This window comes from Solanum lycopersicum, chromosome 4 (assembly GCF_036512215.1).
Source record: "Solanum lycopersicum chromosome 4, SLM_r2.1".
Taxonomy (NCBI): domain Eukaryota; kingdom Viridiplantae; phylum Streptophyta; class Magnoliopsida; order Solanales; family Solanaceae; genus Solanum; species Solanum lycopersicum.
This window is the reverse complement of record NC_090803.1, coordinates 54,653,706-54,680,101: the sequence shown is the minus strand read 5'-3', so window position 1 is coordinate 54,680,101 and position 26,396 is coordinate 54,653,706. Positions and strand designations below refer to the sequence as shown.

Here is a 26,396-nt window from a genome sequence, read left to right as displayed (position 1 = left end):
AAGATAATTGAAGTAAATACTGATTAGGATGGTTTTGATATGTGAAAATAAGGTTTGTGAAAGTAGCCAAAAAGAGTATGACAGATTTTGCTATAGCAGATTCTAGGAAAGTTAGAGCTAGACTGAAGAAGAATCGAAGAAGGTGATTAGATAGGACATAACACATTCTTAGTATAACGTAAACATGATTCCCAATAAAAAGATATGTCACATTAATAAAATAAATTATTCTATATACATAATGAAATAACTTATTTAAAAATTAATTATTTTAAAATAACTTATTTTCAATCAAATAATCTTAGTTATAATTAGTCATGAAATACTTTTTTTCCTACTATTAATCACTACTTTATTTACTGTATTTTAAATTGCACTCTAGAAAAAAAAAAATCTAAATATGCTCTTGGAATTGAGAGTTTTGAAGGTGACATGGAATATATAGCATCCAAGGCAGAAAGTTTCCGGTTGAATAATCTTTTATTTGTAACTGAATTCTACAAAAGGCTACAATTAATAAAATACTCCTCTATTCAAGCCATGTGGAAGAAATAATACATATTACGTGGTAGGGTCCACCCTCCATTTGTCACTATTTACAACTCTCCTCCTTTTTCTTTTCTTTTTTTTCGGTTAAACAAACATAACCTTCACTAATTCTCCAACAAAAAATTCCATATGCAAAACACCTTAATTCATTTTATTTACCAATTACTGCAATATCTTTTTATTTGATTGACTCACATCTTTTAAATATACTCTTAAATTATTATTAAGTTTATCAGATTAATATTACTCTCGGCTTTTAATTACAAGTCTAGTAATAGAAACACTTTGTTATGTCTTTCCTAAAGAATGTTCAAAAATATTTTGCTCAATTTTTTACTATAAATCTCATGATCCTACAAGAGAAAAATCACGTACCACTTAATATTTCACGGAACAGATTATATGAAAATTAAGTAAAAGAGTACTTTTGTAACTATTTAAAAATAAAACTAATAAGTTATCTCAAATTTTCAATATTCACTTCAATAATCTTCATGTTTAAAAGTTATTTTACTTGACTAGCTAAGTGGATTCTTTTTTCTGGGAATACTGAAAGATTGGTTGTATGATATAATAGCACAAGTGTAGATACATACTAAAACATTAGATATGATTATATTAAGTTAAGAAATGAACAAGACACATACATGATGCAAAGTCTCTCCCTTTTGGTTCAATGCATATACAAAAACCAAAGCATGAACAAGACGGAGAGTGAGCAACCTTCACTATTACATGACTCTATTCACTACTACACCAACCTTTGCAAATGTCAAAAACATCATTGCAGGAGGCCATACTTGACACCATACCTGATATATCCAAAAAAAAAAAAGTAATACTACAATAAAGTATCAAAGAGCTGCCCAATCAATCTCCACGGAAGGGTACTTGGGTAAAAAGAAGTTTTCTGATTCATCGAAAGATGGTTCAGCGAAATCCAAGAAAGTAATATCAGACTCAGACGAAGATGATGATTCCTCAGAGGGTGTAGGGGGTGATGATGATGATGAAGCCTCAATCTTGATAGTACCATTTTCTGGATAGCTGAATTCTTCTTTCAATGAATCATCTGTGGTGATTTCTGACTTTGATGAAGATTCTTGAGCTGAATTTGAATCCACTGAAACTGCTGCAGTTTTGGACTTTCTTGGCTTGGAATTAGATTTAGAACACGAGTCATCTGATTTGGGATTAGCCAAGCTTTGGCAAATGGCTTGAAGTTTAGCATCCACAGAGGAATGCAAAGGCTTGAAATCAGAGAATTCATTGTTTAATTGATGCCTTAGATGTGGAAAATTAAGCCTAGCAAACTCACCTCTTAGCTTATAAGCAGCTTTGTCATAAGCCAAAGCAGCCTCTTCAGCTGTATCAAAAGTGCCTAACCAAAGCCTAGTTCTGTTCTTAGGAAGTCTAATTTCAGCAACCCATTTGCCCCAATGGCGTTGTCTAACTCCACGATAAAGCTTAGTAGCCTTCTGTGAAGAAGTAGCACCCGTTTGCTTCATTGGGACTGGTTTCATACCAAGAAAGTTAGTAGAATTCAGATTCTTAGAATATGTTGAAGTGGGTGTTAACAAACCTAAGCTCTGTTGTTGTTGATGTAATAGTTGTAGTTGTTGCTGTTGATTTTGAAATTGGATCTGAGCTTGGATTTGCAAGATCTGAGAAGGGGTTAGATGGTTAAGCCCAATTGAACCTGTTTCAGCTACACCCATATTGTCAAAACACGAATACCCTTGAGAAAACATTTGGGTAGCCGTTGATGGGATTGTGCAGAAATCAGTATACAAATTAGGCTCACCAAAAGTATAGAAAGAAGAAGACGAAGTTGAAGGTGAAGAAGAAGAAGAATAAGAAACACCTTTCATAAAAGGTTCAAGTGCTTTCATAAGTTCTTCTGTTAAAGGATCTGACAAGTTACTGCTGCTGCTGTATACATCTATAGCTGCTGCCATGGTTAATATCAAAACACACAAAAAGTATTACCTCTTTCTAATATCAAAACTACACAACAGGTAGAGATTTTTACAAAGCTTTCTACAAATCAAAAAAACCAACCTTTAGGGATACGAAAAACAGACCCTTGTGGTTGTTTGAACAATTTAAAAAATAAAAAGAGAACGTTGATCTCTGTTCTGGATCACCTGGCTTTCAAAAACAAAACACCTAAAAGGGAGTTTGATTTTTGTATAAAATTTCTGAAATTGAAAGACAGACGACAACAGAAAGGGATCTAAAGAAGCGGGATGTTAGAGAGGGTGGGGGGGGGGGGGAAGAAAATGTAAATACACACACAATATTTTAGGTAGCCTCACTGATTTTTTTTCACTCTGAGAAATGTTGAACATCGCCTCTCAATTTAAAGACCTGCTATGTGCCTTTCTTCTCTCTCCCTCCATTCAATTTTGTTTTTTTTTTTTTAATATTATATTCGATCCGTTCATTTTATATTAAGTGATTATTTCATATTAATTATTTATCTTACTAAACTAAAATTTTTCTTATATTACATTTACGATTAACTCTTTTTAAAAAATATTCATATTTATTTATAAGTTAATACAATCATTTTTTTATTGTGATTTTCAATATATGCCTAAAAAAATATAGGGTCCATTTGGACTACCTGAGATCTATTTTTACCAGCCCCCTACCATTAAAGTGAGTGGGACAATGTTCCTTCTATCTCGGGTGGTATATTTAGTTAAAACTTTTTAATTTTATAATTTTTTTATGCATAAAAATTTTGACAGTTATTTTCTAATTACAGTTCGTCACCAAGTAGTGTGTTCATATTACAATTTTTACTTGTTGCATCAAAACTCTTTTTAGGTCAACTTCCGAGCGCGATATGAGAATAAAACGATATAAAATTAAAATTTTTTATTTAAATATGTAATATAAATTTATTTTGTCGTATTTTCTTAGTATAAAAATAAAAACTTTACAAATTGTGAAAACTATTTTAAAATATGTAATTCTGGCAAAATATCAAATAAACAAATCATAGTTTATAGTATATAAGAATCAAAATATCTTTAAGACATCATTAAATATAAATAATTTTATTAAATCATTAATCAATAATAATACTCATTATTATTTAGTATTATTTTTACATTAAACATGACTGTTTTTCTTTTGAGAAATTTAAAATGATAAAGCTTCTTTTACAAAAGGCAAACTTTGAATTTTTTTGTCAAAATTTAATTTGAAAATTGTACAAGTACCTCCCTAATTATAATCAAAATTTCAGAGACACACCTTAATTAAATTAAGGTTCTATTATCCCTGAATTTATATTTTTAATAATTTTGTGTACTTTTTATCTTACGTGGCACACTCGTGACTTCACGCAATTGAGACGATATTTTGATGTCACGTAGGTTAAAAATGTGCACAAAATTACAAAAAAAAAATAAGCTCAGAGGGTAATAGAACTTTAATTTAGTTAAAGTGTGTTTTTAAAATTGTAATTATAGTCTAGAAAATACTTGTGCATTTTCTCAATTTATAATGATACGTTTTCAAATCCATTTCATACAAACTATATCCTGTTTAATTTGAAATTTGAAGAAAATCTTACCAAAATCAAGTTCAAGTTGCACTATAATATCATACACTACCAAAATGGACATTTTTGATGCATGAAAAACTTCCCTTTTAATTGAAATTTTAGCTACTAAAACTACTTTATACTTAAAAGTTAAAGAGATGGACTTTTTGTCATGCCAGAAAAGAATATTAAGGTTTGAATTTCAGAGAGGGAGGAAATCTTTTTAAAGCATTAACTAAAAATTGTATTATTGTCCACTAAGAGGTAAAATTATTTTGTTATTAAATTGATATTTAAAAATCTATTACCCCTTTCTATATTAGTGAACCATTATATACCATAAAAATAATTATTCTTCTTAAAAGAATTAAAAATTATCTTTTCCTATTATACTTACAATTAATTAGTTTTACAAGTATTTTAAGAAATAAATTAATTTATCTAAAAATAATCGACCGAAGAAAATACGAGTACATATAAAATTAGATGAAGTTGGTGGAGTAAGTTTGAGGTAAAGTTAAAAGAGTTAAATGAAGCATTATCTAGTTGGCAGTGGGTCTTAAAATAAAGTAGAAAGTGACCGGTAATAACCAGTCAACTAATTCGGCTAACCCACTAATGAGTTAATACGCCGAACCAACCTCCACCTGTCAGTGTTAAACGCGTTTTCCGTATCCTGACGTTTCAGCGACACATTGGCTATATTTTCACGCATTTCAACGTATCTTTAAAACTTTGACAATCAGACGTGAAACATTATAATTGATGCAACACACTTTCTTATTCCTCTAAAAATGTTTTTATTTTATCATATAAATGGTAGAATGTAAAAAAAAATTATTAACATTAATATTTTTAAGACAGTCTAATAAAATAAGGTTTAAAAGGATAGAGTTACGTAAACTATTTACCTATATAAATTAGACGCAAAAAGTTATTACAAATAGACTTTCAACTTGAAACAATAATCTAAATTAGGTTTTTAAAAAAGTTACAAAAAATAATATGTAATATTAAGACTACGAAAATGAATAAAAAGCAAGACAAATGCATTGTCACTTCAATTCATGTTAGCTGCGCTTGGTTATTTAAAGTAATGTGTTTGACTGAGTGAAAAATTGTGTCATGCCTAATTTAATACTTATTCAATCTAGATGTACTTCTCATGAAATTATTCATAGTCAATTTCTCAAATTACATTGGGACATTCATATTGTATATGAAAACCAAAAAAATGTTCTAGTGCATAATTAATGCAAGAAAAATTTGTTAAATAAATTATCTCTTATTTTTGCAATCAAACAATATCTAAAGCTTAATTAATTTTAATTAATATATGGATAACTTCTCTTCGATAAGCAATCAAACGATCTTTATTACTTCACTTATTCTAATTTTTTATCAAATAAATTATTTTTCTATCATGATTTTTTTTTTTAAATATTTGAAATATTCTAAATTATTAACATTGGGATTTTTTTTTTATGTAGCTTTCAAATATGTGAAATTTATTTGAATAAGTTAACAAATTTAATTATGTTCGAAAGTTAAAAAGTTTAATTTTTGAAATATAAACGGTACCACGTAATTTGAAATAAAGATATGTTTATGTGTACAAATAAAATATAAAATAAAATATCTTATATTTACAAATGAAAATCTGATAAAACAGAATATAGAGTCACGGACTAATCTTTTCTCTGAGTCTTTAGTCAATGAATTTTTAACCAAACTAAATCATTATATAAAACAATTTATTAAAGTAATAAATTTTTTTAAAATTTTATAAAACTAGTATAAACGTATTTCATGGTAACGTTTTAGGGTATATTTTATTTTTTAAAAACTAACAACATTAGGTTGATATACGTTATTGTAAGTAACGTTTTACTTTTAAAACGTTATTTCCAGTAACGTTTTAGGAGTAAAACGTTACTGTGAGTAACGTATATCAATCTGACGCCATCAGCTTTTAAAAAATAAAATATATCCTAAAACGTTACTGTGGAATACATTTATAGTAATTTTATAAAATTTTAGAAAAACATATTATTTTGATAAATGACTTTATATAATGATTTAGTTTGGTTAAAACCCGTTAAGTCAATAGGCGAGTATATATTTACTCATTGTTTATCAACTAATACATACTAGATTTAAAAAAGAGTAAAGAAAGGTATAAAGGTAGCCCTTGGATATCTAGAGAGTCGTTTATTCCTCTTTGTAACTTGACACAACTAAAGACAAGTGCTCCTTTGGATATCATTCTCAAATTCATACCAACTCCCATCTAACCAAATGCACACTTCTATCTAATTCCGTCATTAAAATGGACAAATATGACACATAAATATTCTTAAATAAATCACCTCTTTCGACCTAGTAAAAGAAGATAAAGACGAAATTTTTTAAATTTAAATTCCAAGGCCAGGTTTATAATAAATTTTGGGAAATGGATTTAATAATGAAATGGTTTAGTGACGAATTAAAATAAAAATTAGTTATAATAGGCACTATGCGTTGGGTTCATTGTCCTGAAACTTGTAAAATTATTAACCTATTTCATATTCCAAAACATCAACTTTGTTGTATTGTAAGTGATGAGACAAATGCAATAATAAAGAACCAATATCTTAAATCGGCTTGAAAAAAATAAATCGTGTGTACCATGACAATGAGGTAATTAGTGAATATTCCCCATTTCATTTTACTTTGATTACCATATATCAAAAATAAAATTATTTTTAAATATTATTTTTATCACTGAATGATTAAATAAAATATTAATTATTTAAAATTAAATTTCTTAAATAATGTCTAGTCAATATGAATCAAATATAATGAAACAAAATATATATATAACTAATTAGAAATACTTTCTCTGTTCGTATTATTAGTTCATTTAGCTTTTTGAAAATCAAATTACAAGCTATAAATTATAATCTAACACTCTAAAATATATATATTTTTATTATATTAATATGAGAATTTTTATAAATAATAATAAAATTAAAAGGTTAGGTGGTGGATATGGAATAAGTCAAAGTACCGACGTAGAAGGGAAGTAAATATTTTTTTAAAAATAAAAAAATAAAAAAAAGAAGTGACTGTGGATAGTGGAGAAGACAAAGACAATCTATCGTCAATTGCGGCGCCCATTGCTTGTACGTTCTAGAGTTGCGTGTAGGGGCAATTTCGTCTTTCTTTCACCTATTAACTTTTATTAGAGTGTGGTCCATCTTAACCATGGTTCAATTTAATTATATTTAAATTTAAATGTCTTCATCTCAATGAATACAAAAAAAGACATAAGGTCAAAAATTTTACTCATTCACTGATGTGGAGTGTTTTATTATCATCCCCTTGATGCTAGGTTTCTGATTTTTTTTTCTCATGGTTTCACCGCTTAAATTGGTGCGTGCACATTTATAGAGAGGCCACTGACTTTCTAAGGATTATATTTAAATTAATTATTATATCGCCTAAAAATAGGCTATTTGAATTTAATTTAATCTCAAAAATTAGTTGATGAAGTGAGAATTAAATTTTTTTTTTTGAGTTAATTTTTAAAATTGAATTAGATTTCATAGTTGTCTTAATTTGAACTATAGATGCATGCTTAAAGTGAATAAGAACATAAAAAATGGAAGATGTTAAAGTGAATTGAGCTTTAGATTAATTAAGAAATAGATTAACATTATTTGAATATTAACTAGTTGACTCCAATATAAATTAGTAAGAATCAAATAATTTTCGCACCCAACACCATCTAACACGCATTAAAACTCAATCACATAATTGAAACCCAATTAAAAATAACAAATTTTATATCTTTGGTAATATTTTTCTCCATGTATTAATTTTAAAGGTTAAATTAAATGCAATGTCACATCTTTAAATCATGCACAACCACAAGAAAGTAGATAAATTTTTTCTTTTTTGGTACCCTACATCACTTAATTGTAATTGATTAATCTGTATTTTATCTCAATCATCAATTAATTATGAACTTCAACTTTCACTAAACTTTTGAATTGTTCAAATTTTCCATCGTTTCGTATCACAATAACAATTTCAAGAACCTTTTTCAGTAAATAGAAATAGTGATGATTAAATTTAACCATGATTATTTTTCTTATTCATTCTAGTTTATTTGAATTCTCTCCCAAAGGTGAAATTAAGAACACAATTAACTTAATAATAGAATTCTATCGACAGTAGTAAGAATATAGAAAATTAATTTTAGTAGAATCTAATACAAAAATAAGAAATGGAAGAGGTTATGGGCCTTTTGGAGATACTGGCGTGGGTTCACATGATCCTCCCAAGTTGCGTGAGAATGAAGCTTCCTCCGAATATTAAATGTGGGCCCCACTGTTCCGTCATTTGTGATGGGAAAGTTGGTGGGTCCCCTTGATTATCCTATCCGGCGTCGTTTCTTACGTGTATAACACTTCCTCGCCACGTTCAAAATAGGTACCCTTTTTATTCAAAAAAAGAAGAAGAATGCATTCACACGTAGATAATGCCAATATTTTCTTCTTTTTATCCCCTTATGCTTCTCTTCATTTAAACGTAACACATTTATTTATTTATTTGTGTATGTTTTCTCCAAAGAGAAACTACCTACGTAACACAATTCCTGAAAAAAACTAAACAATGAAAGGTTTATGTAAATAAAAGGTTCATTAAGTTATTTTTATAATGATAAGAATATATATGAATTATTTTTTTAATAAATAAAATTTAATTATAATTATGGAGAGTATTTTTGTAAATAAATATTTATACGAGGTTTTTTTTGGGGATTAGTATGAAAATTCCTAGAAAATTTATTCTCTTGTAAATTTTCAGATTAATCCTAAGGAAAATCCTCGCATAATTTTCTTATAATGTAATTCACTAATATAAGCATTGCTAATACGCTTTATAAAGCATCATTTCGATACTTTCTATCAAATGATCCTATATTATCGTTTTGTTGTTTTATTCTTATTAACTTTCTCCTATTCTGGATACAAAAATACTTTAATTCTAAAAAGATAGGCAGATTCTGGAAGCATAAAGTTTTTTATTTGCAACCTACTTATAGCTATAATTATATAACTCAGTTTATTTATTTTGTATACTTCAAAGTTTGTATAATATAATTTGTATTATTTTTATCTGATATAATTTGTATAATTATTTGAAGTTCAGATGTTTGTGTTTGTATAATTTGTTATTTTGAGTTTATATAAAAATATTTGAATTATACAAATACACCCGCGGATTATACAAATCTCCGAATTATATATAAATAAGACAACTTAAATCATAATTACAACTGATAAATATGTAAATTATAGCTATGAAGCATAACTAAATTTATTATAGATATAATACATAAATTATGTCCCTTTAATTTGAATTCAAATCACATTTATGCCCTTCAATTTTGGGTGTGCATAAGTAGACACTTAAACTTGTATAAAGTTGAACAAATAGACATACATGTTCTACATGACATCGTACATGTTATTTTTCGTCCTATGTGGTGTCCTACATGCATCGAGCCATGTAGAACTCATGTATCTACCTGTTCAAGTTTATACAAATTTAAGTATCTACTTGTGCATACTCAAAATTGAAGGACATAAATATGAACTAAGGCTAAGTTAAAAGAACGCATTTATATATTATGCCTTTATTATACTTAGAGAAAGTTTCCTCGTTTAACAAAAGAAAAATTCCAAAATATTTTTTGCTAATATATAAGCTCAATAAGTATATTAATGATGTAAAACACAATGGCGTAAGGTGATGTGCTTTCCTATCATGTGAAAAACGTCCAATCAAGATGCATTCAAAAGAGAGTTTCAAACAATGAGTTATATAGACAATTCTATAGAAGAAAAAAGAACATATACACTTGATTCATATAGACAATTCCATATATATATATATATAAAAAAACATATAGACAATTCTTTAGCCACCACAGTGTGGAGGGTTAGGCAGACCCTAACTGTAGATTCTATTAGAAGATTATGACAGTATGGTAAGTATTTTTTATTTTTTATAAAATATTTTGAGTTTGAATTATTTTAAATATTAGTAAGAATGTTATTTTTAATGTGAGATTTTCAGACATAAATTTTAATATAAATAATTGAGCTTCAATCGAGGGAAAAAAAAGAGAGTTACAAGGTATACTCTTTTTTCACTTGATTATTTTATGAACAATTTCATTTGATAAAGTGGTCCTACAGTTCCGTTTTTTTTAATGCATGTGTTGGAAGTTGTACCAAGGTTTGACTATTTAATTTATGGCAGCTTTGATTAATTCAATGGCCTCGATGGACACTAATGAACGTTGAGAAGGACCTCATGTGATCGATATATAGACCACTTGAGGCTTACTTAGTGAAGGCTTCATTTGGCATGTGTGGGTACTCAATTCCATAATTTTCCTGTTCGATAAATCAAATGACAAGTTATAGTATTAATTAAACCCTTTTTGTATGCTCATGAATCTGCAACAGTAAAAAAAGATCTGTTCATTCTTGTTCTTGAAAGAAAAAACTAAATTGGATAATTTTTACAAGTTTTTGGCTAAAAGTATTTCTAAATTATGATCTATATTTTTGTATTATAAAAGTGAACAAATAATATTATTGTATTATTCAAAAAGTTGCAACATTCATTCTTCTGATTATTTTTTTAAAGAAACTTAAGCCATCAACAAAAAATGTGTCAGATCGAATGAATATATGTTCATATGATTAAGCTAGTCAAGTTGGACACTTTTTTTTATTTTTAGAAATTGAGAATGAAAATATTCAGACAAAATATATTCAAATTCTAATATAAAAAAAATTGTCCAAAGACAACTCCATTTTTAAAAATTTTCAAATAAAGTAATTATTATTTAATTTTCACAACAAAACGCCTACATAATTTCATTAAATTACCAATATTTTTATATATTGTATAAAATGTGAATTGCATTGTCTATATAGTATATATGTACTATATATGTTTTTTATTAAAGAAAATCTCTAAATAATTGAACATAATATTTTTAAAATGATTTTTTTTCAATCTTTGAAACCATTGGATCTTACTGTATAAATATTTTAAAACTTGTGTATTGTTGCAAGTCAATTTACTTGATTATGAAAAAAAAATAACATATAAACTAACAACACACAAAATTTAAATTATGAGAATAAAATATTCATTTTTTTATCCATATCCTTATACTTTTTAGTTAACATTGATCTTCTCGATGTAGCTAACACAAGATCAAATTAAAAAATATATATATTTTTTATTTGTTTGATTAATTTCTTAATAAAAATTACACTGAAGGGTAATTTTTGTTAATTTTTTTGATAGTATAAGAATACTTTTTGCTTACTTAAATAGTATAAAGATGTACATTAGATTTGAGTCATAGTTATGGCATAATTCTAACCAAAAACTCCAATTTTTAATATGGTTAAAGTTAAGCTCTTTGTATTCAATGTCTTTAATGAACCTAGTCTTAGGTAGATCAAGCTAAGGGATGCTCAACCAATTATCTTTCAAACCATGAACATAATACATGTTTATTGAATGGGGTTGCGACTTTTTAACTGTGCCGATTTCGACTATGTTACCTTTCTTCTCATAAATTTATTGGCAATTTTCACATGTAACAAATAAAAAATTTATATTTGTATGTTATAGCAAAGTTTGCATAATTGTGTTTCATAACAAACATAGAAACTGTATAATTCACTATACATATACAGTTGAAGCAAATTGTATAAAACGAAATGTATAAAACAAGAAAGAGAAAGACACTTGGGCAGAGAACTGTATAAAAACGAATTGTATTATTATAAGTGTATAGAACGATTATATACAATTTGAATTTGTATAAAATGAGAAAGAGAGAAAGACAAAAGAGATTTGACAAGGAATATACTATTGAATCGAATTGTATAAAACGAGAAAGAGAGAAATTAGATACAATTTGAAAATTGTATAAAACGAGAAAGAGAGAAAGGCAAAAGAAACTGGACAGAGGAGTATTTTTATTGTATAATTATAAGTGTATAGGACGAAAATATATGTACTTGTATGTGTATATACAATTTTGTCACGCTTAATACAAACAGAAACACAATTTATACATTTCGCTTCTGTTTGTATAAGTGAGAAAGACGAGGGTGGCGAGCGAGATCTGAAAGAGGGGAGAGAGGGAAACAAAAATATATGTATGTATACAATTTTCTCTGTTTTATACAATTAGAAACAATTTTTATACGCTTGTGTTTGTATAAAAAGTGAGGAAGCGAGCGAGAGATTGAAAGAGAGTAGCGCCCGAGATATTTGGGAGAGAGGCGTCTGACAATTTTTGCAAACATTTGCTATGGAGCACAATTAATCAAACCCTAACTACCCCATTTATTTTAGTTTATTAGTTTGCTATTATATACCATTTTTCCACCTTTTATGTAAAGATAAATTTAGAATTACATAGATATATGATATATAATCTTATTTATTAGTAAATTTTTCTAGAATTTAGGTAATACCCTAAATTAAATACATACATTTTAATTTCAGATCTTTAGTGATGCCAAAATTGGTAAACCTGTGATTAAGATTAATAATCCAAAGCATTTCTCAGTGCTTTTGACCTTCTTTTCCATAACACACATCTTATAGGAATTGCACTTTGATCCACTTAATAATCACCTTATGATATTTAATTTATTTCTTCTTGCCACTATATTCATCCATAACCTCTGATTGACTTTTTAAAGAACAACAATTTGCATTATTGACGCTTTTATGGGGCATTAAGAAATATTATTACCAGCATGACTCATTATTCTGACCAAATTATTTTGGTTGACTTTCTTTCATGTCAACCCTAATTGTTTTTGTATAATACATGGCGCGCCAATAGGAAGAAGTCAGCGCACACGAATTTTTGTTAGTGATCATATATGCATGTATATAAAATTAAAGTTTTGACATTTATATACGATATAATTTTTCGATAAATATGCAGAGCCTTCAATAAAAGGCGGCTCCACCCCTCTGTGCCATCATATTAGTTGACCTTTATATGAACATAAACATACACGCTTGTTATTTTAATTGTTGTGTTCGTTAGTGATCATATATATACAGATATATAGTGGACATTTCATTATTTTAAAAATAATAAGAGCACTAAATAAACTAAACTTTATGATGTTAGTAGCGTAGAAGGTGACAAAAGTGGATGCCAATTGCCAAGAAAAAATAAATTCAGAACGTTTAATTAATAAATTAGAACTCCTAAGTCTAATCGTTATGGCTAACGGATAGACTTCCACTAGGTACAATAATTGCAAAGAAATAAAAGAGTTAATTGATGCATGTAAATATGACACGTGGAATTTTAATTATGCAATTTAATCAACTAATCTAAAATAGTGGACATAACATCTTGATTACTATATGAATTCAACGAGACCACGACTGTTTTGTACTATATATTATGTCCAAATTTCATTTACTATTCCAATTGTAAACTTTTAAATTCAATACACGTATAGTTATATATATGAACTTATAATAATAACCCTATTACTTTTTGGATGCGGTCCTTTTCTAAATCATGTATAAATAAAACATTCTGTATACTTGATTGTCACGAATAAAATTTTATTCTAACATCAAATTTAAGCTTAAAGTGCAAATTAATTTGGGGTTAAATAATAATATAACAAAATTTATACTAATCTACTCTCAATTTTTTTGGAATCGTTCAATCTCCAACTACAAATCAAGCTTGTACATGTGCATCGGTAAACCACATGATTAGAAAAATATTACAATTAACAATTATTGCTTCAAATCTACATTAATTAGTGCATTTGACCTTTAAAAATAGAGATGAAAACAAAGAAAGAGAGGGAAGCACAAAACACTTCGATTATTGCTTTTAAAATTTGCAAAAGATATAACAAAGTCAGATATAAAGGTCAGCACCCAAGTCTATTCACTTAGATTAATATACCAATCTTTAAAAATATATATATTTTATTTATATATCAAACACACACATAATAAAAATAAAAATAAAAAATCTAAAAGAACATTTCTCTTCCTACCGAAAGCACCCCCTTAGATGACTAAATATCCTTTAAATAAGACTTCCAAAGTCAACCCTTCACTCTTTCTACATAATTAAATTGATATTGACAAGGGTTAATTCACTTATATTAAACATTTTTTCACTATAAAAATAAAGTTACCAAACTATATACTATGTTCTTATGTTAAATAAACATACATAAGTAACTAGTTCTTAATTTTCCGTCTATGAAAATAAAGTCAAGAAAAATATTTTTGTCCAGTTAAAATGACTTGATTTCACCACTATTATATTAAAGTTGAAAATTTGGATTATTTTATCCATTGATGAATATAGAATTGCAAAAAAATAATAATTTTTTTTCAGAAAAAAAGAAGAAGATGATGATAATACTTTGTCAATTACACAGATCAAGTTATCTTGGTAGATAGACTTTGTCATTATAATTGATAAAGTTGAGTGACTTAACTATTTTATTATAAGGATTAAAGTATAGTGACTGTAAATGTGACAAAAAATAATTTTATGGCTTTATCATTATAGTGAGTATAATTGTTGTTGTAAGTAAGTTGTGTTACGTGATGTGCCAAGAAGTTGTTTAATTAACTATTCTGTCATGTTGAATAAAGTTTAATAAACATTATAGTATATGAAAGAAGGGGTGTATAGGCCAGGTTAGTTGAAAATTTTTAAATATCAAAGTAAATCAAATATGTTAGGTTTTAAAATTTATAAACAAAACGGAAAAAGACCTAAAATATCCTTAAAGTATTAAAAATAGTACAAAATTATCCTCCATCCATCTACTGGCTCCAAAATATCCTTCCCACACACCTATTGGGTCCAAAATACCCTTGTCATCCACCTTTTGGTTTAAAATTGACCACTTATTTAACGATTTTATATTTAAACTATTTAAATATTTTTTAAAATACGTGACGCTCAACTATTTGTTATAATTTAACTTATTAATATGATTTATAAATCAATCAACTACCCACCCATTACTAATTAAACCCCTCTAAATTAATAAATCCGTCACATTATTAATGCAACAACAGATTAGCTACTACCAATTGAGTGTTTTAAAAATTTGAGGCGAAAATATCTATAGAAGTAAATTATCATACATTCAAGTGTCTAAATAAAATTACCGATAAACTTAAACGTCTGACTATGTTTATCTTAATGATTCTTACATCTCAATAATATGATGTTACTTCATAGGTAACTTTTTTTTAAAAATAATATATTAAAGGTTTTAAAACAAATAATAAATATTTATAAAATTATATTTTAAAAAAATGCATGAATTAATTCGGGATGTATTACTTCTTTACCTTTAATCATAAATTTCTCATTCAATCTTGAAAGAAAGTGTCCTCCTAAATAAGCGGCTCAACCTAAATTTAATTGGGCTTCGAATCGGACTCGAATAATTTTGAATGTTATTTTCAGGAATCTATAATTTCATCGTGTTTTAGTAGTGTTTATGATGATTTTGATATTATAATTGGATTATTAATTGGGTGAAGTTTAGTTAGTATTTATTGTGTAGTGGGTTGGTTTATAAATTATATTAATAAATTAAATTATAACCAATAGTTGAACGTGAAGTATTTTAAAAAATATTCAACGAGTTTAATTTTAAAACAATTAAAAAGTGGTCAATTTTGAATCCAAAGGTGGATGACAAGGGTATTTTGGAGCCAATAGGTGGATGAAAAGGGCATTTTGGAGCCAATAGATGGATGAAGGGTAATTTTATACCATTTTCAATACTTCAAAGGTATTTTAGGCCCTTTTCCGTAAACAAAATTAATAAAGTCAGATTTTTTTAATTTTTAATTTTTTAATTTTTTTCGTAAAGTCTTAAATAAGCATATAATTAACTTGTATACAATTATCTAAGGCATTTTTATTTTTAAAAAATAACATAAAATGTGAGATAAGTTATGACAAAAAGATATATAATAAAATGACATAAAATAAGTCATATTAAAAATCATCATAAAAAAAATACTAAATCATGTTAAAATTAATAGGGATTATAAATATTAATTACATGATTAAATATTTAAAAAAATTAAACTCTATATATTTTAGTTGTCTAAATTAATGATAAATTAAAGAAAGAGATATTCAGCAGTATTATCATTCCTAATGTAAATTGTTAGTTAGTATTAGTAGTTTGGAAACTATTTGAATTACTAGCATTTATGGGCTACAAAACATACTGACCATTCATGTCATTGATTTAAGGACAAATTACAGAAATACAGAATTTTTGGTTCACTTATTTTCATTATCTCATATTATTTTTAAAAATTCAACGATTTCTAACGCTATCACTATTTTCACTTTCAAAATTTCTTATTTTTTAATGTATATAAGATGCATATTAATGTATTCGAGCCACATATTAATGTATCCGAATCAATATTTAATGTATATAAGCTACGTATAATATATTTGAACTAATCTTTAATGTATCTGAGCTATGTATTAATGTATCCGAGATAGTATTTAATATAGAAAAAACTACAAAATATGACAAACATTAGTATATATTTAAAATAAGTAGCTATAATTCATTTTTGTATGTTATATGGATATAATTACACAATATAGCAAAGTTAATTATATATAAAAATAATTACAAAATTTATTAATATTAAATAGGAATTTATTATTACATACCTAATTTATTATGTCTACGCGTGTTTTATGTGATTGGTTCCTCATGTTTACCCTCACTAATACTTTCTCTTTCATCAATTTTCCTATATCACAAAATTTATGTATTTTTCTCCCAAATTTCTTTCAAATTAAGACCTTTTTGATGATTTAAAAACAATTTTTGTAATTTGAATTCATCAGATATCACTTGATTGATTATCTCCTCATTTTTAGGAAGATCATAGTTGTATACATATATGTTGCATCTATTTTTATAGGCTTTCGATTGACTAGTTTCTACATTACAATGACTAGTTATAAAAAAAGTAGTACAAGAAGAACACGAACAAAAAGAGATTGAGGCTTGTGTAATTGTCAAATTTGTATATATATAGTAAATAGTTATGTAAATAGATACTTGTATTCTAATATTAACACAAGTTGAAATGGTAATTTCTGAATACAAGTATATTTGGATACATAAGCAATCTATCGAATTTGAAAGATTAATTAGGCAATACAAGTATAATTAGATATATTAATACTATTTTTTATAAACAAATACATGAGTCAACACCAAGCCTCAAGTATTATAAGAAAAACTTGACCAAAAAGAGATTGATGTTTGTTGATTTTTTTATATTTTTTATACAACCGAATACTTGCACATTTTTGCTACCTACACATTCTATTATTTACCAATTTTTTTTTCTGTATTGTCAAATATATTCATCTTTTATTTAACAATAATGTATTCATATGTATACTATATTAGTGTATTCATTTTTTTTTTAGCAACAATGTATTTATTTTTCAAATTATCGTGTTCATATGCTAAGTTGTTATACTTTATCTTGCTTAATATATTAATACATTAAATTTTTACAAATACTTGTATCCATGATACATTAATACTTTAAATTTTATAAATAAAGATACTAATTTGAATTCATACAATTAATACAGTTTCCTTATTTAGTTCATTGTAATTAAAACTGTATCAATGTATAAATAGAAGAATAAAAAACATATACAATAATATAGCTAAAAAAAAAAAAGTTAAACTGTAGTCATTTTTTATAAATATCATATTTATAGCTATTGAACTTTAATAACCCTATAAATATAGACATTTTTGTAAGTTGCTCTTTAATGTATCTGAGCTTCAATTACTATATTTGTTTTTTTTTAAAAATTTTAATGGATTAATGTAATTAGAAACTTATTAGGGGTACATTGTAATTTCATATTAAAACTATGAGATTTATATAATTTATCGTAAATCAAATTATATATTAAAAAATTGTATATAATATTACTCTTTAATAATTGCATAAATCAAATCAATTATGATCAAAAAAAAAATTTCGATATCAAATCTGTCGAATTTTTTCTCAATTAGACTCTATTTGTAACGACCCGTTTAGTCGTTTTGAGCAACAGACTTCAATTCTGGAAAAACTGGCAGAAGCGACGGACCCCACGACGGAACGTCATGGGCACGACGGACCGTCGCAGGGTCTCGTTTCAAAACACTTAGAAAATCTGAAATTGGGTACTAAAAATCGACTCTCTGAACTTCGTGACGGAATGGCAGGACGGACCGTCACAGGCGTGACGGACCGTCATAGATTGTTCAGTGGAAATTGACTCTCTGACCCTTGCGACGACCTGCAGGACGGACCGTCGCAGTCACGACGGCCCGTCACAGGTTGCGCAAATCCCAGGCAGAATCGGATTTCCTTACACGTTTTAAGGGACGTTTGGGACTATTCTTTCCTTAATTATAGATTTCGTGGGTTTATATTAATAACTCAAATTCTTGGGGGTTAAAAGAGGTAACCCTAAGTTAATTAGTGGGGTATTATTGCCATCTTTTATTCTTAATTATATGTTAATTTGGGGTAAAAGAAAGAGGGTTTTGAATAAGAAAAGAGAAAAGAAAAGCGAGAGATAGATTGATCAATTGAGAGAGAAAGAGTCGAACGAGGAAGAAGAATATCAAAGCTTGGGAGATTGCTTGTTGATTCCAATTCTTCGGTGGAGGTAGGTTACGGTTTTCATGCTTTCATAGTAAACTCTTAATAGAGAATGATATGTATTGGTAGTATTGTAAACCCTACTATATGCTTAATTGTATGTTTGCGTGAATATGATTATCTGATTGTGATAAGATAAGCATGATAAAAATATTGAATCCCAAATCTTGAAAGGAAACTTTAATATACATTATTAATAATGATGCCTTGGTATAGAAGAAGGCTTGATGAATTAAAGTCATGGGATTGATGATGCCTTGGTATAGAGAAGGCCTGATGATTTACAGAATGATGTAGGGGATCGGGTGTCACGAACCGACACGTAGAATTAGGGGATCGGGTGTCACGAACCGACACGTAGAATTAGGGGATTGGGTGTCACGAACCGACACGTAGAATTAGGGGATCGGGTGTCACGAACCGACACGTAGAATTAGGGGATCGAGTGTCACGAACCAACACGTAGAATTAGGGGATCGGGTGTCACGAACCGACACGTAGAATTAAGGGATCGGGTGTCACGAACCGACACGACACAAGAGGAATAATGAATATGAGGGATCGGAGTGTCACGTACCGACACAAGAGAATTAAAGATAATGAATCTTGAAAGATGTTAATATACTCAATCTAACGAACATAATTCCCAAATGAGTATGGTGTTGAGGCTTGAGCCCTCATGGATGAACTTGATGGTACTTATTGATGATTATAATACTTGTTGTGGCTACATGTTGAGTTTTATAGTTGATTTACGATAATATTGATATATACTGTTCCCTATTTTGAGTTGGCCGATGATATCTACTCAGTACCCGTGTTTTGTACTGACCCCTACTTTTATGTTTTTCTTCTTGTTATTTGTAGAGTGCAGCAAACGTGCCATCGTCTTCAACTCAACAGTAATTCAAGCCAGTCTTACTACATCGGAAATTCAGGGTGAGCTAATGCTTCTAGCTACGACTGGATCTTCTTCTTCAAGTCTTGATGCCTTAAACTTCCGGCATGGACTAGCTTCTTATGTATTTTTAGCTTTTAGAATACTCTTAGTTTAGTCATTTGATCGTAGATGTTCTTGTGATGATGACTTCCAGATTTTGGGGATGATAATAATAGTTTTGAATTGTTTTTATTAATGAGTTTAAGTCTTCCGCATTACTTTCTGTTGATATACGTTGAAATGTTAAGGTTTAGATTGGTTGGTTCGCTCACATAGGAGGGTAAGTGTGGGTGCCAGTCGCAACCCGGTTTGGGTCGTGACACTATTTTTTCAATTTATTAATTTTCTTTGTACACCCATACTTAAAATAAAGACATTTAAGAAATGATATGTTTCTAATTTGAACATTTATCACTTATCAGTATGAAAAATAATTAAGTACTGCAAGCTAAAATATTGCACGTCGTAATATGAAAAGCATCAGCAAAAAGGTTGATGGCATGCATGTTATCGAAGAAATTTTACTGTGTAACAATTGCAATATCATAGTAGTTGCCATTATCAAATCATATTCATCCTCAAGTTGTCACATCAAAGTCAATTTTCATAAACAATATCAAGAAACTTATAGTTGCAAAAGGACAACAAACCACTTGCATGTATTTGTTTAATTAACTTTGAAATTTATCACCTCAATAATTCACAGGTCGATTTCACCTCTTCCACTACAGTGTATATCTCCATCATTGTCATATCATCTTGAGAAAAAGTGTACATTATATGGGACAAGAATGAAGATGTTTCTCTAGTTCAATATATGTGCAACATAAATTATAGAGGGAAAAAAGTATATATTTTAACAAAATAAAAAAAAAGGAAAAACATTCAAATTCGCCGATAAACTTTGCATGAAATCGTTCAAATTTAACCTCAATATATATTGAAATCAAATTGTATGATTGTTTTATGCTTTGGACTTATTTTCTTTAGTGATCCGTTGATTGAGATTCTACTGGTTGGATCATCCAAATTTGCCTTGAATAATGAAGAAGGGGATCATTGTTTCGATGGCAATAACTTTATCACTCAACACCTCAAATGGCAAGGTCTCTATATCCCCAAAACTAAAATTAACCACTCTCAAACCTCAAATCATTTGTAATAAAACTCAAAAAATGAACAATTCCACCATAAAGTTATCATATTTGTCGAAGCTCTATCAGCACAACTCCGTCACCATTAATTCTTAGATCATCATTAACGGTGATGCCAGAGTTCCACATCAACCTCCAAAAAGAGTATTTACTTTCTCAAACTGTGGTGATCAAAGAAGAGGGTTACAGCGGTCCAACGCAGGCTGTGTTAGGAAAAAAATGGTAAAAATAATGGGGCGAGAGAGAGTTTGAATGAACTCAGGGTGGAGTGATGGAGGTCATCAAATAATGCTTTTGAGAGTTGAGAGGATCAATTATAATGATGGTAATTGATTTGGATAGATGATTGATAAGGTCGAGAACAATAATCTGCACAATTTCAAAAAATTCATAGGCCAATGTACATCATTTCACATCATTCAAGGCAAATTTGATAGTTTTCCTTGTCCAGAAGTCTTTATGTTGAAAAAAATCCTCTGTTGGGACATAAAGGCATATTTGGCCTCAACTACTAGCAAATGGCAAATTGAACATTTTCCCTTCACAAAATGATCAATCTACATCAAGGTGCCATTTGCTCAACCAGCTAGGCTCAACGATTCACTATGGTAGCCTTGAAAGCAATTCGATATATAACCTCATACTATTATAAAAACAGCAGCACTCATCTAAAGAAACTCATTCTGTTGTGATGTATGATCACCAAGAATGTTATACCATTTTCTAACTATTTTACATCAACCAGACTGTTATACAAGATTTCACAAGTACAATACATCATGTTAAAACTTGAGCAACCAAAAAACTTGTAGAAAATGAACCTCAAACAGAAGATTTGGAACCTACTAGCAATTCTCTGAGGTCCCATTGGACGAATCCAGTTCTGTCTTGCATCTGTCTTTGAGGTCGGTCAGTGTAACTAAACTACCTTCCTGTAACAGAAAAATGAATACATCATCACCTTCATACTAACACTGTTTAATTGAGCTGGGAGGGGGTGGAAAGAGAATTGGGGTTTGCATAAGTGGGAAGTGCTTGTGCAGAAGGTAAACATGATGCAACTAAGCATCATTTACAGATAAAGTGCTTGCGTGAAGAGCAAGGTCAATGTGGCAACATCATGACCAACTACTCTAGTTTAACATGGAGTAGCTTCCATCAACTGATATTTGCATTAACAATGGTTCAAAGAAATTAAAAATCAGGAATTAGACAAGGTTTTTATTACTTCACTGCCAAAATATGGCATATTGACATGTCTTAAACGTGTATATTTCTTTTGAGGGCAAGACCAAATTGTTTAGGGCTATGAATGTATACAAATGATGGAGCCAAATAGCAAAAGAACAGAGAATAGGAAACGGAACGGTGAATCAAACATTCAATGGTGAAGTGATACTCATGTATTACAAATGTGATAACTTCTTTCATTGTTGTCAAATTATTTTCTTCTTTCATTGAATTCATTATATCTATGTATCTAAGAAGCATAATCAGGGTGGAAACTAAAAGCAAATAAGTAACAGAACATTAACTGAATGAACTTTCTAATAGTTCTCTCTAGTTAGCAGTTCACAAGTGCAAGTGTGCAACTACATCTCTATATTGACAGAACAAAGTTTTCAGAGAAATGGAAAGAACATGTTCTCACAAAACACTGATATGCTTATTGATGTTCTAACAAGTAATCTCTGGCTACTGGTCCTGACAAACTCCACCAGGACAGTAAATTAACAAAGAGACTGCTATCAATTACAACTTGGCTAATATGTAGGTTTGCAACTTGGAAGTAGTGTCAATCCCCCATTCCTCACAGGGCAATTGACAGATAGGAAATGTTCTATTTTTCAGTAAAGAGGTAAAGAGACACTTACTTCCTCCTGTCTATTAGTAACAAGACAACATGATTTTCAAATTGAATATTGAACTTAGACAAACATTTGCTCTGCACATTTGTCATAATTTGAAGATAACATTTTGAGAATTAAAAAAAAAAACTCCAAACTTACGCAAATGTTTGAAGATTACTAAAAGATAGCAATCTTCTCATTTATGAATCATGTGCCCATCAAAAGGCAAAACATTTTCTCTGCCCATTTGTCAAAGTTTGTAATTACTTTTTGAAAATGGAAAAGAAAGATCTTCAAACTTTGGCAAATACTTGAAGATTACTAAAAGATAACAATCTTCTAATCTATGAACAATGTTCCCATCATAAGGCATACTTATGGAACAAGTATGTGTCCTCGAAATGAATGATCCAACTAGTATAAAAATACAATGCACCACACTGAAAGCTCTAACAACTGGAGTTAACATAGACAAAGAAAAATCTTTCAGCTTGATGGTCAACAGAGAACATCCATCAGCTTGACAGCTTCACAACTCTCGGCTATTATATGTAAAAGTTGAATTGAGTATCTATACCAACTCAGAGACTGAACAGGTCAGTTAGCAAACTTACTAGCTGGTCAGCTTCCCGTTGAAAAATGTGCTCCATGTGTTGAAAGAGTGACTTCCAGTGACCCATTAAACTCGACTCAAGATTTGCTGCTTCAGTATTCTTTTCTGGACCCTCCTTCTGAAGCTCTTTACCCTTGCCACTTCTTTCAACTAAAAGACTTGCTTCTCTCTGACTCTTCTTTATGGCTAGGTATTTGAAAACAGCAATTGAGTAAAGAAAAGAAACAAGGAGAAAAAAAAAAGATCTTAAGTTAATTAACTAAAATATCTTTAAGCTGACTCACCACTTATGCGACCCTTGGTATCCTGGTAATGTAGGTCTAACCATATATAAGCAGCTGATTATCACAGAACAAAGACAACTAAATAAGTACTCCACTAATATGAACTGAAACAAGACAGGATATAAGCTCATAAGAACATTAATCAATATAATGGTCTGCGAGATATTTATACCTTTGGTGCAAAAGGTACAAGAGCAAGCTTTGATTGACTCAATGCTAGCACTTAAACCTGAATTATCCTCACAAGCTTGTGTTCCGGTACATGTCTCAAGTTTAACTCTTGACTCCTGTGAATCTGGCAATCTTGCCAAGTCTACTGACCCAGACAGACTCATAACCAGATTATCAAGACCTTGTTCATCGGGGCCATTAGGAAACATATCTTCACTTTCAGTGTCCTCACTATCCTCGTTAATTCCACAACTCCGAGTAGCATCATGGTCATCAGTTCCAGACAATGCTGGTACTGGCACCCCAGTTACCACACCATCCATATCATTTATCACTGCAGAATTTTTCTTTGGAATTATTTCCCGATCATTGACAATTTCAATAGCACTCCCACAAGCATCATTGTTCTCCTTATCTCCGATTGTACTTTGGCAGATAGCAGTAGCTGAATCAACTCGCAACAAACTGGGATCCTGGTTGTCATTTGGTATATTTGAAATCCCTGATACAACATCCACCTTTGATGACTTAATCTTGCTACAAGGTCGAGGACCAACACAAACACGTTTTGCATTATCTCCGTCATCTACCAAAACAAATTTACCCCCTAGGTTTTCATTTCCCTTATCTACACACTTTAGACTTGAATTGCCCAAAAGTGAAGAAAATGGCCTCTTGTTTCCAAGCTGATTCGTTATATTTCTCAAAACAGGACGACTTTTATGACACCTTTCAACAGCATTATCTTCATCCATCCTGAAATCACTAATCCAACATGAACCCTACCAACAAAAACCAATCTTTAGCCCTAAAACACATAAATTTCAATTACCCAATTCTCGAATCTACTACAGATGATGAAAGAATCTTATATTTGATACAGACCAACAATAAAAATGAAAACTTGATAACCTAAACACATCTAATCAATACTAATCACAGAAGCATCAGCTACTGTACAAATTAAAAACCTAGAGAAATTTTGGGCAAATAAAAAAACTCAGAAGAACAACAATAGAAACAAAATTAACAAACTTTAATAGAAACTATAATGTACCAATCTTTAATCAGATTCTTGAAAACTGACCTTAAAACATAAAATCCAGCAAGATTGATAAAACCCAATGTACAGCGTTGAAATAAAAAGTTGAATCTTGAATTATATCAAAGCATCTCCATTGATAAAGGTGGATTCTTTTTCTCTTTGGTTACGGTGGATTTGCTACACAGAAATGAAAATGGTGCAAGTAAAAATTAAGTTTCAGCAAATTTGCGGGGCGGGAAATTGAATTTTGGTAAAATTAAGGGTCTTAAGTTTTTGGCCCGCCTTGTATGTTCAAAACCTACTAACTATGGGCGCGACTTTCTTACTTGGAGGGAAAATGATTGGGCCATTATTATGGTATAGCCCACTTTATATGGGCTAGAAATTCAGTTGAGTCATATAGCTATATGGCTGAATATATAGCATAAAATGGACCTAACTTGCCACTATTTGTTGAGAGTTTGGCAACATGTATTATATTATGGGGCAATCTACGTAAATTACACTATTTTAGGTTTTAATTGCTAAGATTTTTTATATTTGTAAATATTACTTTATTTATCATATTTCACGTTTAAAATATAGAGTCTGAATGTATGAGATATATGTATCTGTCAAAATTTTAAATTGAGATACATATTTTATGTTTAAATTAATTGGTTATAACTGATTTCCTTAATCAGAAGAGTAATTAAGGATTTTCATAATACATGTATAATTAATTTTGGAAATTTAAATCAAATCAAATCTCTTAACCAAGATTTGTTATGTGTGATCTCAAATTCATGTGAAACACACTAGATACATGTATTTATATGTATATGGTGTGATTCGCATGTATCTGGGATACCATATTAATAGAGGAAGTCAAGATTAGGAGCTTGGGGATTCACAAGTTATATGCATTTTTAATTTTTTTATACAATAATAGTGTCTATGAAAAAAGTTAGTGGGTTCGTCTGAACCCATGAACTCCCCCACCTAACTCGCCTCTAACAATATACTGACGAGAGGCAAGGAAGATGAGCGAAATTTATTATATACCCAATAATTTATTAGTTTAATTGTGGAAAACTTACCTAATATACAATAAATCAAAAATATTTACCATTTATAACAATAACATTTTTTTTACTTGATCACTTTTAAACATTTATAATACAATGTTAATTCATATCACAATGAACAATTTATTATTCACATATAATACAAGTTTTATTGATTAATTAATATATTTATCACTCATTTTAATACATTTATAATACAATGTGTCAACTTCTTACCAAACAAACATAAATAATATACTTCAAAAAACAATTATAATACATATACATTGCATACTTAATTCACTTTTAATACATATTGCAGATTTAATATAAGTATAATACAT

At 29.0% G+C, this 26,396-nt stretch overlaps 2 protein-coding genes and 1 long non-coding RNA gene across 4 annotated transcripts; 1 reads left to right on the top strand and 2 right to left on the bottom strand.

Moving 5' to 3' along the window:
- Nucleotides 1-1,138: 1,138 nt before the first annotated feature.
- ERF-H10 (ethylene response factor H.10) lies at nt 1,139-3,137 on the bottom strand. Its single transcript, XM_004237359.4, has one exon. The coding sequence runs from the start codon at nt 2,505-2,507 to the stop codon at nt 1,404-1,406; it is 1,104 nt and encodes a 367-aa protein (XP_004237407.1). The 5' UTR covers nt 2,508-3,137; the 3' UTR covers nt 1,139-1,403.
- A 6,752-nt stretch (nt 3,138-9,889) lies between these two features.
- On the top strand, nt 9,890-11,601 carry LOC138347918 (uncharacterized). The gene is made up of 2 exons (XR_011220479.1): nt 9,890-10,148; nt 10,424-11,601. It is a non-coding gene; the product is annotated as an uncharacterized lncRNA (long non-coding RNA).
- Nucleotides 11,602-21,712: 10,111 nt separating this feature from the next.
- Nucleotides 21,713-25,306, bottom strand: LOC101264921 (uncharacterized). 2 transcript variants are annotated; one of them, XM_004237362.5, is made up of 5 exons: nt 25,049-25,306; nt 23,963-24,743; nt 23,791-23,844; nt 23,508-23,692; nt 21,713-21,975 (listed from the first exon to the last, which is right to left on the bottom strand). In XM_004237362.5, the coding sequence occupies exons 2-5, from the start codon at nt 24,714-24,716 to the stop codon at nt 21,889-21,891; spliced, it is 1,080 nt and encodes a 359-aa protein (XP_004237410.1). In that variant the 5' UTR covers nt 24,717-24,743; nt 25,049-25,306; the 3' UTR covers nt 21,713-21,888. The 2 variants fall into 2 exon arrangements, with proteins under 2 accessions (XP_004237410.1, XP_025886532.1); XM_026030747.2 differs by having other exon boundaries at nt 23,963-24,717; nt 25,049-25,240.
- Nucleotides 25,307-26,396: the final 1,090 nt, after the last annotated feature.

Bases quoted from the DNA above. Each gene is read 5' to 3' on its own strand.
- ERF-H10 (XM_004237359.4), bottom strand. From the start codon at position 2,507: ATGGCAGCAGCTATAGATGTATACAGCAGCAGCAGTAACTTGTCAGAT.
- LOC101264921 (XM_004237362.5), bottom strand. From the start codon at position 24,716: ATGGATGAAGATAATGCTGTTGAAAGGTGTCATAAAAGTCGTCCTGTT. The intron at 23,693-23,790 runs GTGAGTCAGCTT...TCAAATACCTAG, and splicing joins TACCAAGGGTCGCATAAGTG to CCATAAAGAAGAGTCAGAGA. The intron at 21,976-23,507 runs GTAAGTTTGCTA...TTTCTGTTACAG, and splicing joins AACGGGAAGCTGACCAGCTA to GAAGGTAGTTTAGTTACACT.